This window comes from Prionailurus bengalensis, chromosome B4 (genome assembly GCF_016509475.1).
Source record: "Prionailurus bengalensis isolate Pbe53 chromosome B4, Fcat_Pben_1.1_paternal_pri, whole genome shotgun sequence".
Taxonomy (NCBI): domain Eukaryota; kingdom Metazoa; phylum Chordata; class Mammalia; order Carnivora; family Felidae; genus Prionailurus; species Prionailurus bengalensis.
In genome coordinates, this window is record NC_057358.1 from 41,630,935 (window position 1) to 41,645,540 (window position 14,606).

The window sequence follows — 14,606 nt, forward strand, 5'->3', positions numbered from 1 at the left end:
AAATAATTAAACTTAAAAAAAAAAACCAACAAAGGTAGAAAAGTGTAAAGCCCTCCTCCCACACCTGTCTCACAGATATTCACTTCTTTTCCCCAGGGGCAACCAAGGTTACCATTTTCTTACATTTATTTCTAGAAATATTTCTTCCTATACAAGGCAGATGATAGAGAAATAGATATCGATAGACAGATTTCTCCCTCCTTTTTAAACAAATGGTAGCCTGTTCAATATCTTGCTCGATTTAGTTAATGACGTGTCTTAACTATTTATTATTCCTTTCTTAACCGTGAAAGAGCTTCCTTCTTGTACAGCATTCCACTGAATGGGTGAATTATTTACTTAACCTATTCTTTCCTGGTGGACAGTTATTTTTGTATGTGCATTTATAATTCGGGTAGATGTTATAAATTACCCTCCGAAGAAATTGTACTGGTTTATGTTCCTGCCAGCAATGTGTAAAGTAAGAGTCTGAGCCTCTGTCCCCTTATCTACAAAACAAGCCAAACAGTACCTACTTCTTGGAATCATTGTGAAGATCACTTGTGATGATGCTGATGCGTGGAAAGTACTTGGCATGTAGGAGTTGGTGGTCTTGAAATAAGGGTTTCGTTTTATTTTGGATTAGTGAGACATTGTCCTGGCCAATTAAGTGAATGTTGATGGGACCTCCTCTCCAGTCTGGGGTTTTCGGATTAGGGACAGATTCTGCAGAAAGTTAGCGACTGAGATCAGAAAGGCTGTGGGCATTGCCCTCTCCGGCGATGTCGTGTCTTCAGGGTACCCCAACCTCCTCCACGCGGCTTCTGCTCCCAGGCTCCTCCAAGCTGAAAACTCGCTCTGAATGCAAAAAAATCCTGTGGGACCAAGGATCCTTTCCTCTGGTCATCAAGAGCCTTCAAATTGAAGACTCAGGGATTTACACCTGTGAAGTGGAGGACAAGAAAAGAGAGGTGGAACTGCTGGTGTTCGGCTGTGAGTACACGGGGATACCACCTAGCCAGGCTTCCTCCCTCCCTGACTCCCATTAGTGACCCCAAACCAGGACCTGAGCTAGTGGTACCTCAACAGTCTAGAGATGGGTCAGACCGGCCACCACATCTCCTCAAATCCTCCTCAGGCCTTGGGTCAGGCAATGGGAGAGGAAGAAACCTGGGGTGGGGGGGAAGGGGCAGGGGGCAGAGGAAGGAGGGAGAGAGGTAACAGAAGAAAGGGAGGGAGAGGAGGAGAAGGAGGAAACTCTGCCTTGAGTGGGTGGGGGTGGGGATGGACCCACAGGTGTCAGCAGGGGTGATGGAGAGACACTCTTGGTTCCTGGTTTCTTCCCTCCCCTTGGGGATAGTGTGTATGTGACACAGGTGGCCTGCTCCTTTCCACAGTGACTGCCAAGGTGGACCCCAGTGGCAGCAGCAGCAGCAGCAGCAGCAGCACCAGCACCAGCAGCACCAGCACCAGCAGCACCAGCATCCACCTGCTGCAAGGGCAGAGCCTGACCCTGACCTTGGAGAGCCCCTCCGGTAGTAACCCTTCGGTGCAATGGAAAGGTCCAGGGAATAAAAGCAAGAGTGGGGTCCACAGCCTCTCACTGTCCCAGCTGGAGTTGCAGGAGAGTGGCACCTGCACATGCACTGTCTCCCAGAGCCAGAAGACACTGGTGTTCAACACAAACATCTTGGTGCTGGGTAAGAGGGGCTCCTCTCCCCTGCCGTCTCCCCTCTGCCTCAGTGGCAGGCAGATCCTCCCCACGCTCTCACTGCTCTGCTCCTGGGTGGGCTGCTGGGGAACAGAGGGAGGCTAGGGCCAGCCCCTCCTCCCCCTCTCCTCCCCCCCCCCACAGAGCTGAATATGTCCTGAGGGATACACTGGACCCTCTCTTCCTCAAGGGGCTGATGAATAGCCACCCCTCAGGGCGGTGGGCATGGAAGAAGGAAAGGGACAGGGGATGTAAGGATGTGAGGGACTCCAAATCCCCTGGAGGAGGCCCCAAAGGAGGAACAACGTTAAGAGCATCTGTTTTCTTTGTTGTCTCAGCTCCCCAGTCCCACTAAGTTGTAAATCCACTTACTTAGGGACCTTAACACCAGCAAGTCAGCCCTGATGAAATTCTACATTGCTCCTTTAAATCGTGAGCCGGCGGGGGAGGTGGGGGACACCTGGGTGGCTCAGTCAGTTAAGCCTCTGTCTTTGGCTCAGGTCATGATCTCAGATCTGCCCCCCCCCCCGCCCCCATATGAACCCCGGCATTGGGCTCTGTGCTGACAGCTTGGAGCCTGAAGCCGGCTTCAGTTTCTGTGTCTCTGTCTCTCTCTGCCCTCCCACTCATGTATGTCTCTCTTTCTCTCTTTCTCAAAAATGAATAAACATTAAAAAAAAAATTTAAATCGTGAGCCAGGCACCCTGGTTGGGTGATGCCGGGTACCAAGAGCCCAGAAGGCAAGTCCCACCCCAGATCCTGCCCTCTGTACTTATGTGACACAAGGGAGTGTAATGTGGTGGCTAAGTGCACAGACTGACTTAAGTCCTGGCTCTGACCTCACCGGGGGACCTTGGGCCAGTTACTGAACCTCTCTGTGCCTTGGTTTCAGAGATGATGCTCACTGTGATAATACCTCCCTTGTAGTGTTACAGCGAGAATTGATTCATGTAATGCACTTAGAACAGTGCATGGCACATAGTAAGCCCTAGTCGGGCATTTGCTCTTATCTTACGAAGGCTGATGAATTATACACCTAAGTAGCACATGCCAAACATCCCCTGTGCTCCAGGGATCCTGAGAACAGAGCGGACCCTGTGGCTGGGCTGTTCTACGAGGGCTTCCAGGGGGCAGAGGTGCTGCCTTGGGAATTTGCTGGGGTGGAGAGACTAGAGAGATTTGGAGAGGTAGATGGGAATTTAAGGGCCAGAAATAGCAACCTAAGTGTTTGAACTCACTCGGCCCCCTTCCATCTCTTTGCTGCCCCCACCACATGCCCTCCCTACCCCATACACCCTCATCTTCCTATCTCCTGACCCAGCTTCTCTCTCTTCCCACCTCCAGCTTTCCGGAAGGTCTCTAACACGGTCTATGCGAAAGAAGGGGAGCAGGTGGAGTTTTCCTTCCCGCTCAACTTCGAAGATGAAAACCTGATGGGGAAGCTGAGGTGGAAGGCAGAGGGGGCTCCCTCCTCCCTGCTCTGGATCTCCTTCACCTTGAAGAACAAGCAGCTATCTGTGAAAGAGGTTGACCAGTACTCCAAACTCCAGATGATGGACTCACTCCCGCTCCGCTTTACCCTGCCCAACGTTTTGTCTCGTTATGCCGGTTCTGGAAACCTGACCCTGGTCCTTGACAAGGGACAGTTGCAGCAGGAAGTAAAACTCGTGGTGATGAGAGGTGAGGAGTTAGGCCGAGCAGCAGAGGGGAGGGGCCGAAGGTGGAGGGGTGAGGCCCAGCAGGACAGGCCCGGTGGCCCGACAGAGCTGATCCAGGGTCTTCTGGTTTCAAACTGAGACTGGAGTCCCCATGTCCTTCCTTGACCTCCATGAGCCGGCCTGGGGTGGGATCTGCTGAGAATCCCCAAAGGGCATGAGCTGAGAACCAGGGTTCTAATTCTGCCTTCAGCCAACCCTCTATGATCCTGACTGAGCTCCCTGCCTCTGTGGGCCTCTTTCTTCTAATGAAGATAACAAAATCTGCTCTTAGGGTGATCGTGATGAGGGTAGTGTCAGGCTACCCGCTGAGCTCTTTGCTTCCTTATCTCCCCCATCATCGTAACTCCACAAATAATCACGGCTAATACTTGCTGCTTAGTACACGCCAGACCCACTCCAGCGCTTTACATGTGTCTGTGAATTTATTGTGTATTTAACTGTTGTCTGAGGCTTGGTTGTCAGGTGACTGCAGGACACAGCAAGCAGTGGGGTTGGGATCCAAATCCAAGACCCTCGGCCTCAAAAGCTGTGTTTGCTTTATACAACCGCATGAAAATGTGCTCTGAGAGGCTCAAGGAAGAGTAGCCATGTAAAGTGTTTTGATTGTTGCACCGAATCCCCTTAGAGCAAGGAGGTGCCAGGACAGGAACTCAGAGGTCCAGGCTCCCAGCCTCAGGCTCTTGTCCCTCTGCAGTGACTCAGTCTGGGAAAAATTTGACCTGTGAGGTGCTGGGACCCACCTCCCCTGAGCTGACGCTGAGCTTGAAACTCGAAGGACAGGCTGCCAAGGTCTCAAAGCAGCAGAAGATGGTAAGGGTGGAGGACGCCGAGGTGGGAACATGGCAATGTCTACTGAGTCACAAGGACAAAGTCTTGCTGGCATCCAAGGCCGAGGGTGAGTGAGGATCCAGGTTCCATGGCCTAACCCCAAGCCCCTCTTTCATCTGTGGGGCCTTCCCCAGGGTTGGTGGACACCACCCAGAGTCCCAGCGCCCCAATCTCTCTGAGACAGGTGGGTTATTCTCATGCTGCCTGGACACACAGGGGCCAGGACGGAAGGCAAGGTGAGGTTCTTACCTGGAGTCCCACAAGTTCCCACTTCCCTAAGCTCTACAGCCCCGGAATAGGGCCCACCTGACCAAGAGTCCCCGCCCTGCTTCCTTCCTGACACACGGACACATGGACACACGCACACACGCATGCACTGTATACAGCCTGAAACCGCTGCTTCTAGTCCCCAGGGTGTCCTGTATGGTTTTCAACCCTTAAGGCCCCTTCCCCAGCCTTTCCCCTTCAGCCCTGGTGGGTCACGAGAGCCCTGCAAACCCTATCCTGCTCTCCCAGCCCAAGGATGAGACCCAAGCATAACTGGGCGGTGAGGCCTTCCTAGGGCCCTCCAGAATGCCCGGCCCCCTGGCAGTGGGCAGTGAGCTGAACACATCTTTCTCTCTTGCAGTTTTGCCTCCTGTGCTCACCAGGACCTGGACAAATCTCTTGACCATCGTGCTGGGCGGGGTCCTAGGCCTTGTGCTTTTCACTGGGCTCTGGGTCTACTGCTGTGTTAAGTGCTGGCACCGCAGGGTGAGTGAGCCTCCCCAGAACCCCCTTTCACTTCCCACAGGGCATGTGAGCACCGGAGACCTTTACAGCAACAAGGATCTCCTGTATATGCGACGCACTCGTGCTCTGGCTCTCTCCGCCCGCGCACCGAGTTCCCTCGCGGGCGACTGGGCCCTGTCCCAGATCCCATGCAGAGGGAGAGACTGGAAAGAGCAAAGGGTTAATTCTGGGACAGATGGCCTCAGCCACAGTAACTGCTTCTCCTCTCCCAGCTCTCCCCATTCCTGCCTCCAAGGGGCACCTCCCTTCTGGAGGCCTGGGACCCTCATGACTCCTCTCCTTCTTCCTGGACAGCGCCAGGCAGCGCGGATGTCTCATATCAAGAGACTCCTCAGTGAGAAGAAAACCTGCCAGTGCTCCCAGTAAGGAAATGGGTTGAGGGGGCCGGGGAGAGTGGGAAGGGGAAGAGGAGGGCAGGAGTGGGAAAGAAGAAAGAGAGGAGGGATACAGGGGAAGGGGAGGGGGGTTAAAGGGAGGTGATGGATGAGGAAAGAAGGGCACAAGGGGATGGCTGAGGGGCGGGGGGGGGGGGCGGGGGTAGGAAGCAGGAAGAAGGAGGAGGGCAGAGGAGAAGGGGCCGAGGGCCTGGGATATTTCTGGATATGGCCCTGCAGCTGTGGCCCAGAGGCCACCACTGCACGAAGGGAAAGTGCAGTATGGGAGACACGGAGCGGAGCTGCGAGGAGGCAAAGGAGTTGGGGAGGAATAAACTTGCTCTTCTTTTTTCTTCCAGCCGGTTACAGAAGACATGTAATCCCATTTGAGGCACAGGACCGGGGAGCTTCCCACTTGCAGTGCAGCCTCGCCAGCTGTCTCCCCTTGCATTTCCTGCTGGGCTCCTGGGCCTGCGGACCAGATGAATGTAGCAGACCCCAACATTTCCGGCCGTCTCCTGCTCTCTTTGTCCATGCTTGGCCATTGGCTCTCCTCTTGCAGAGGCTTACACCATTTCCTCCCCATTTCCTTTGCATCAAGCCTAGCCCTGATCCATGATTTCTTCCCAGCTCCCTCCCCCATTGCCTCCTGGGCCCAGGGAACCACATGGGACCAGCCGTACCTGGCATGGAGGGCAAGGGTGGGTATCTGAAGCATGAAGCATAGGGCTGCCATTTTATTGGACAGGACCTTGGGACCAGAGGGGACAGGCACTAGCCCGAGATCACACAGCCAGTCAAGGGCACATCCGGATCAAAAGCCTCCTGACTGCTAGTGTCCACTGCTCCATTCTCCCCGCTTCCTCACTCTGTTTTGGCAGGGCACGGACTCACATCCTGACCTGTGCACAAACAGGCACCGCTGGACACAAACCCATGTACATAGCCCACCCTTGTGCACAGACACAATTCCTTCATCACCCAAGCAGAATGTCTCAGTTTATGAGCCAGTCTCACATCCTTTGTCTGTTTAAACCTTATGAAACTCTTACGGAGCCAGTACAGACAGGACCAAGATTAGCATCTCCAGCTTATAGACCGGAAATGGAACTCAGAGAGGTCAGATGATTGCCCAAGGTCACACAGCTAGTACGTGCCAGAGTCAGGACTAGCACAGGTCTCTTAACCCCTAGTTCCGTGGCTGTTTCCTGAACACAGACACAAACACCACGCAAATCTCTGCATCTGGTTAGTCACTGATGCCCAGTACCCACCTTTGGATTCATAAAAGCACACCACCCCACTCAGGGTCTGCCTCAGAGAGTTCAGAAACACAGAAGAGGGCCTCCCTGCCTAAAATCCCTCTCTCTCACCTGCTGGTGGCAGAATCCTGTTACCAGCGGACAAAAGCTGGCAGTTCTCCTAATCAGAGCACAGGCTGGGAACACAGGCCCTATGGGAGAGAGTGCCCAGTGACCTACCACTCACCCTGTTGCGGAACCTTCTGGAAGGTGAGCTTTGCCAGGGGGAAGGGGCGAGGAGCTGGCTGGAGAGAGAATACTCTGAGAGGACCTCGTGGAAGGGTTCAGTCCCCCTGCCCTGCACTTTCCTTCATCCTTCCTCCAAACCATTCAGGAAGCAGGAAAATTGGGGTTACAAGTATTTTTCCTCCTCTTCTTGAACCATCTCTCTCAGGAACCCTCAGCCTCCTCTGCCTTTCCTTCCTTCCCTTTCTCACCACCTGTGTCAGTCCCTACCCCCTTTCCCTTGTCTTCTCTTTCCAGCTTGCCCCTTCCAGGGAGGACACCAAGTTGACACCAAGGCTCCCCACTGCTTGCTTCGTATCCCTGCCTGCTCCTGCCCCTGCCTCCCTGAGCTGACAGAAAAATACAATAAACTTACTGTAAAGAAGATGTTCTTCTTTGTGTGTATGTGTGTGTGTGTGAGAGAGACAGACAGACAGACAGACAGCCACAGACAGACTCGTCTCTGGGGACCTACCTGGATCTCCCAATCTTTGGGATCAGACAGACCCAGAGGAGAGGTGCCAGGCTTCCAGGGAAAGGAGATGAAGTTTCCGCCCCCCCCCCCCCCCCCCCCCCCCCCGCCAGGGAAAAATTCTCTGGAGGCCCATCACCCACCTGCCCACCCCACAGGGCCTTGTGTGTGCAGGAGGCCAAGACCTTGTAATCCTGTGCGTGTGATGTACTGAGAGGGAGAGGCCGCAGGGGTTGTGTATGCTCTACACATGCATGTGCGTGGTGGGAAAAAAGGACCAAGAGAAAGTGTAATGTGTGCATGCTAATGGTGTGCATCCCCAACAGAAGTGTGAGTTTGTGTTCCAGGAGAAGGAAGCGGTATGTGTGTGGGGGGAGGTGGGGGGGTGGATATATTCTTTTAGACCTGTGTCCACCAGCCCCGCCCCCAGCAGCCCCAGCTCCATCACAGCCTCCAGCACATACCCCACTGAGCTACACCCAGGGCGCAGCCCTCACGGATACACACAGTGACACACGCTTCCTCCGCCCGAACAGCCAGCTCCTCAGTCCCCGAACACCACCAGCTGCCTCTCTGAGCCTGTGTTCGTGCGGAAAACCGGGGTGGGGTGGGGGCAGGACACGAACCGTCTCACCAATGAAGCCGGTTCCCCGCCAGCGTCCTCGCCCCCTCCCTGCCGGCGCCTTCCTTGCCCCTCCCCCTCCAAGTCACCGCCGTCCAGTTCCCCGCCCCGCACTCGCCCCCGCGCCCCCCGAGCCGCCTCCCTGCCGGACCCGGACCCGGGGCTCACGGGCGGCATGCCTCCGGGCGAGGGGGGCTTGGACAGATCTGGGGGGGCAGAGACTGAGTGAGCGGCGGACCGAGCCCGGGAGGCTGGGACCGAGGAGGGGGAGGGAGGCCCGGAGGGAAGGAGGGAGGGAAGGAGGAGGGCGGGCGAGCTGGAGCCGGCGGGCGGCGGGAGCCCGGGCGAGCCGCGTCGGGAGTGCGGTCTCCATGGCAGTGCCGGGCGCAGCCAGAGGTAAGACGACCCCTGCCCTGTCCCCCGCGGCCCCCTCCTCTCCTCCCCCCAGCCGCCTTCTCTCCCCTCCGGCCGGCCCCTCCTCCCCAGCCACCTGCTGTCACTGCCCTGGAGAACACGGTGGGTGGCAGGAGGGAGGAGTCGCCTGACCTTACCCCTTCACCCCGAAGGGCGAGGGACCCCTGACAGCGGTGGAGTCCCCCAGATCCTCCCTCCCACCTTCCTCTGATCTTTCTCTGTCCTTCACCTCCTCTCTGTCCTTCACATCCTTCCTCCCTCCCTCCCTCTCTGACTCCCCATCTCTTTTTTCCTAAACCCACCCGCTGAGCCTGGGTGAGGGTAGGTGGGAAGGGGTGCCAGGCTGTAGGGGAGAGTAGTGGGGGGGGGGGAGCGCTTCTGACCAATTCCTTCCACCTCCCTCTGGCTGGCCATTGCCATGGCAACTAGGGTATACTGGGCTCCGGAGGGAACAAAGGTGGGGGGCGGACTAGGACCTCTCAGGGAGGACTAGGATCTGAGATTCTTCCACAGGAAGTAGACCCTCTCACTTCTGTGCCCCATTTTTACCCCTATTTGCCCCCAAAGCCATTAGCTCATCCTTCTTGCCTCCACTCTGTTCAGGGTTTCATCTGATTTCCTCTTAGTCCCCTCCCAAGGGCTCACTGAAGCTCATCTTCAGGAAATTCAGGACTATCCTCCTTCCCATCAGAGGGAAACTGAGGCTGGGGCATGGGAGGAAAGAGTGGAGGTCTACCAGTGGGATCCTGCACCTTATTCAACATTGGGCTTTTTCCTATTTCCTGCTCCCTCGTTCCATGCAACCCCTCTTCCCTCATAAGTCTTCTTGTGAAGGGTCTCTGGGGTTTTCCTTCTATTTTCAGATACTATCACTTTGCCCCTTCTTTCTCTTCTGCTCAAACTCTCCTCCTTCCCCCTAGTTCCCCATCTTTCCATTTCTGGATGCTTCTGATGTCAGCGGTTTCCCCGCCTTCGGGTTCCCTAGCCCCCCCCCCCCCTCGGTCCCTGGCTTCCTTTCTCCCATCTTCCCAGGTCCCTAGTGAGCTAGAGGGGGATCATGCAGGCTTGGGGGAAATGGGGCTGAGCACCAAGAGCCCTGGGCCCAGGAGCTGGAGCATCGGGGAGGAGCTGTATTAGCACACATATCTCAGTTTACCATGAACCCTCAAGAAGAAACAAGTCATGTATCTGCCATCAGTAGCCCTGAAGAGAGATTCAGGGACATGAAGATAGGGATTGAATACTACTGAGCAGAGGATATAAGAAGAAGGGACCAGGGAATGACAGAGGGAGGAAAAAGGGCTGAAAAAGGGTAGGAGACAGGAGATCAGAATATCTTCTTTCCCTGAAGGTCTGGAAAGCAGGGCTCTTACCTGTATGGGCTATGTGATTGGCCATCTGGTTTAAGGCAGCAGGATGTTCTGAATGACCCTATGACCCCTAGTAATAGGTTGTTTGCGTATACTTTCCAGAGAAGGGGGCACAGGAAGTCAGCTGGAGACCAGCCCAAGCCCTACCTTTGCCCTCCCCCCCACCACATGTCATTTCTCCCTTGCAGTTTGTCCAGGTGGCTGAGCCTTACCCCCACACCCCTTGGGGTGCCCAGAAGATCCCAGGCTGGTCAAGAACCAGAGGAAGAAGAGAACTGGAAGTCCCGGCATGGGGACCAGAGCTCCTCAGCCAGCCTCGTAGTTGGGAAAGCAGTCAGCTTGCTCCTCCCGCTCCTCCTCCCCCTCCCCCTCCTCCTTCCCCTCAATTACAGGGATACTTCAGGAAGGGCCCCACCCGGTATGGAGGCTGAGGATCACCTCTGCTGACCCTCAGTCTCCTCCCCTGCCCTCCACACCTGACTTTAGCTGGGTCGGTCATGCAATGCTGAGCAGGAAGGTAGGCCTAGCCGTGGCCTGCTTCACTACAGGGCAAGGATTGTACGCATAATGGGTGTGTGTGTGAGTGGGGCTCCAGGGTGAGACCTAGCCCCCACCCCCAGGAGTTCAAGGGGGGTGGGGGGACCGAGGATAGGATGGCTCGGGGCGGGGCAGGGGCAGAGGAGGCCTCCCTGCGCTCAAACGCATTGTCCTGGCTGGCCTGTGGGCTCCTGGCACTGCTGGCCAATGCCTGGATCATCCTCAGCATCTCGGCCAAGCAGCAAAAGCACAAGCCGCTGGAGTTACTGCTCTGCTTCCTGGCGGGCACACACATACTCATGGCGGCTGTGCCCCTCACCACCTTCGCCGTGGTGCAGCTACGGCGGCAGGCTTCTTCTGACTATGACTGGAACGAGAGCATCTGCAAGGTCTTTGTGTCCACCTACTACACACTGGCCCTGGCCACCTGCTTCACAGTCGCCTCGCTCTCCTACCATCGCATGTGGATGGTGCGCTGGCCCGTCAACTACCGCCTCAGCAACGCCAAGAAGCAGGCGCTGCATGCTGTCATGGGCATCTGGATGGTCAGCTTCATCCTCTCCACGCTGCCCTCCATCGGCTGGCACAACAATGGCGAGCGGTACTACGCCCGTGGCTGCCAGTTCATAGTCTCCAAGATTGGCCTGGGCTTTGGCGTCTGCTTCAGCCTCTTGCTCCTTGGGGGCATTGTCATGGGGCTGGTCTGTGTGGCCATCACCTTCTACCAGACGTTGTGGGCCCGGCCCCGGAGGGCTCGGCTGGCCCGGAGAGCGGGGGTTGGGGGTGGGGCCAAGGGGGGTGGGCCAGGGGGTTTGGGTACCCGGCCAGCTTTTGAGGTGCCAGCCATTGTGGTGGAGGATGCCAGAGGCAAGCGGCGGTCCTCGCTGGACGGCTCTGAGTCGGCCAAGACATCCCTGCAGGTCACCAACTTGGTCAGCGCCATCGTCTTTCTCTATGACTCACTCACAGGGGTGCCCATCTTGGTGAGATTGGGGTCCCCCACCTGCTATCCCTAATATCCAGGCCCCAGCACAACCACCTGACCTCGAAGTCATCAGCCATACAGCAGCTCCGCCGTCCACCTTCCTCTTTTCTGCCCACCCCTGCTACATTTGTGAGCCCCCCACCTCTGTCATCTGTCTCCTGGTTCCCGTCACCCCCAGCCTCGTCATCTGTTTCCCGGTTGCTGCTGCTCAACCCTGTCATCCGTCCTTTACTGCCTCCACCTATTTTCCAGCTCCACCATGTACCTTGTGTCTCCCTGCTTCAGCCCCTGGACCTCCATTCTCCATTCCCTGCCACTCTCTGGTTACCACAGGGCCTCTCAGCACTCTGGGTGGAAACCCCAGAGAGCCCACCCCACCACCCCAGCTTTTTGCATCCCCATCTAGTCCCTCTTCCTGAATTTCTCTCTGTGTTCAAGTTTTCTCTACCACCTCTGCTTCTCCCCCAACCCCTCGGGGGCTTTATCTTCACTCCTTGCCCCTGATCTTCCTCTGAATCAGTCCCTTCCCCTCTGTTCATCCCATTCCACCTCCAACTTTGCCTCTGTCACGATCCTCTGTGAACCGGGCCATCCTTTCCTTCTTGTCCACCCACTGCACTAGGATATTGGATCTGGGGTCAAGTGGGACCTCTGAGCTCTGGGTCGTGACCCCGCGCCATTCCCCATCCTCCCGCTAGGTGGTGAGCTTCTTCTCCCTTAAGTCGGACTCGGCTCCTCCGTGGATGGTGCTGGCTGTGCTGTGGTGCTCCATGGCGCAGACGCTGCTGCTGCCCTCCTTCATCTGGTCCTGCGAGCGCTACCGTGCCGACGTGCGCACTGTGTGGGAGCAGTGCGTGGCCATCATGTCGGAGGAGGATGGCGACGACGGTCAGAGGAGGGACCGGGCTTTGGCTTTCCCGGGGGCTTGGACTCCCTCTTCTGCCCATTTCTACCAGCCCTTCTCCGTGTGGGGATGGGCTACCCTTGAGTGCCCCCTGCTGGACGGAACCCGCGCCACCCTTGGGCTGACTCCAGGCTCCCTTTTTTCCTAATCACGCAACCCGATGTACGCCCGCCCATGGCTTCCTTCTGTACTGGGAGCTCCCTCCACTGGGCGTCGGTTCCCCCCGGAAGCCCACACTACCCAGCTTTGCCTCCACTCTCCAGGAAGAGTGCCTGAGAAACAGGCCAGAGTCCTAACACAACCATAAAGGAAGGCTGTGGAATTAAGGGGAGGTTAGCCTCCCTGAGACACACCCCCAGCTACAGGGACAGTTGTTGGGGGTGGGCTTGTAACTGTTTCAATAAATACGTCTGTACGTCTGTACGTATGAAGCACTAGGGACTAAGCACCGAATGCAACAGATGTTAGACGCTCCTGCTTTTCCTCTTGGAGCTTACAGACTAGTGTGAACAGAAGGATTCTCTGGAGAGCTTAAAAAGGGGGCAGGAAGTTTTAAGGGGGGGGGGAGAGGAGGGGAGTGGGTATTCCCTGCCTGTAACCACTCTGCCCCTTTTCTCTCCTAGATGGCGGCTGTGATGACTATGCAGATGGCCGAGTGTGCAAAGTTCGTTTTGATGCTAATGGTGCCACAGGACCAGGGGGCAGGGACCCCACCCAGGTGAAGCTGTTGCCTGGAAGGCACATGCTGTTTCCCCCTCTTGAGAGGGTCCACTACTTACAGGTATGGGACTAGGGAATGAACCTCCTATTCTGGGTATCCCCGTTCTTCTTGTGTCCAGTCTCTGAGAGCCATCCTGACTCCCCATTCCCTAGCCCTCGCCTGCAGGGCACCTAAGGGGTAGGTGAAAGAAAAGTGTGGCAAGAGAGGCTTCCCTTTAGACCTCTCAGAACCAGGTTTGCCCGTCACAGGATTTTTTTTTTTTTAAGTTTATTTTTGAGAGAGAGCAGGGGAGGGGCAGAGAGACAGGGAGAGAGAGAATCCCAAAATCCCAAGTAGACTGCACACTGTCAGCGCAGAGCCGGATGCGTGGCTCCAACTCACAAACCCGGAGATCAAGACCTGAGCTGAAATCAAGAGTCTAACGCTTAACCGACTGAGCCACCCAGCAGCCCCCAGAGGATGTTTTGCAAAAGTTTAAGGGGGTGAAGCCATCTTGCAGCGTCCCCACTTAGGTTCCTGCCTTTACCCCCTTTGTCCCTATAGCCCCTCTGGGTCTACTTGCCCCTCTCCCCAGGTCCCCCTGTCCCGCCGTCTGTCCCATGATGAGACCAACATCTTCTCTACACCTCGGGCACCAGGCTCCATCCTACATAAGTGGTCATCCTCTGATGACATCCGGGTCCTCCCAGCCCAGAGCCGAGCCCTGGGGGGCCCTCCTGAGTACCTGGGACGAAGACAAAGGCTGGAGGATGAGGAGGATGAGGAGGAAGCTGAAGGTGGGGGGCTGGCCAGCCTTCGCCAGTTCCTGGAGGGTGGGATGTTAGGGTCAGGTGGGGGACCCCCACGGGGTCCTGGCTTCTTCCGGGAAGAGATCACCACCTTCATTGATGAGACACCTCTGCCTTCTCCAACTGCTTCGCCGGGACCCTCTCCTCGCCGGCCCAGGCCCCTGGGCCTCTCACCCCGCAGGCTTTCCCTTGGGTCCCCTGACAGCAGAGCCGCTGGACTTCCTTTGGGCTTAAGTGCAGGGAGACGCTGCTCCCTGACAGGAGGTGAGGGGAGTGCAAGACCTTGGGGAGGATCCTGGGGCCCAGGTAATCCCATTTTCCCCCAGCTGACGCTGTGAGCCCAAGTGGGCCTGCAGGACTCAGATGAGGGGCCCTGAGTATCACCTGTTCTGGCTCTGAGCCTAGGGCAGCTGCCTCCAGACTCCGGGGAGATGGGCGCTGGATCTGGGGCCCGGAGCCCCCGCTGTCTCCTATCTCGATGACCAGAGATGTCCTACTCACCTTCCATCATCCTTAGCAAATTGTATTAAAGCCTGAAGTGTTGCCATGGAAACCTTGGTGTCCATTGTACTAGAGTGGTAAAGGATATGATTGGAGGCTGGGTGGTGGAATGGCTCAGCGAGGACAAAATAGAGCAGGGGCTGTGGACAGAGGCACAGAAATACACCCGGAGAAGGACAAACTCAAACATGAAGACATCCACAGGGACGGGCATATAAGAGCATCTTGTGCTGGGCATGGGCGGACACTTGAGTGTGCTGGTTTGGGGCGTGAAGGATCTTTGTTCAGATTGGTGGAAGGTGGTTTCAGGGTGTGATTCCATCTGCCATGCTCCAGCTCTCCTCCTTCCCCCAGATCCACCTAA

At 56.4% G+C, this 14,606-nt stretch overlaps 2 protein-coding genes across 2 annotated transcripts; both read left to right on the top strand.

The window, feature by feature from the left end:
* Nucleotides 1–761: 761 nt before the first annotated feature.
* Nucleotides 762–7,315, top strand: CD4 (CD4 molecule). Its single transcript, XM_043564239.1, has 7 exons — nucleotides 762–972; nucleotides 1,377–1,679; nucleotides 3,035–3,370; nucleotides 4,103–4,303; nucleotides 4,865–4,989; nucleotides 5,323–5,390; nucleotides 5,762–7,315. The coding sequence occupies exons 1-7, from the start codon at nucleotides 762–764 to the stop codon at nucleotides 5,790–5,792; spliced, it is 1,275 nt and encodes a 424-aa protein (XP_043420174.1). The 3' UTR covers nucleotides 5,793–7,315.
* Nucleotides 7,316–8,287: 972 nt separating this feature from the next.
* GPR162 (G protein-coupled receptor 162) lies at nucleotides 8,288–14,294 on the top strand. Its single transcript, XM_043561860.1, has 5 exons — nucleotides 8,288–8,418; nucleotides 9,995–11,326; nucleotides 12,027–12,216; nucleotides 12,856–13,013; nucleotides 13,528–14,294. Exons 2-5 carry the CDS (start codon nucleotides 10,460–10,462, stop codon nucleotides 14,077–14,079), a joined length of 1,767 nt encoding a protein of 588 aa, XP_043417795.1. The 5' UTR covers nucleotides 8,288–8,418; nucleotides 9,995–10,459; the 3' UTR covers nucleotides 14,080–14,294.
* The last annotated feature ends 312 nt before the right edge of the window (nucleotides 14,295–14,606 follow it).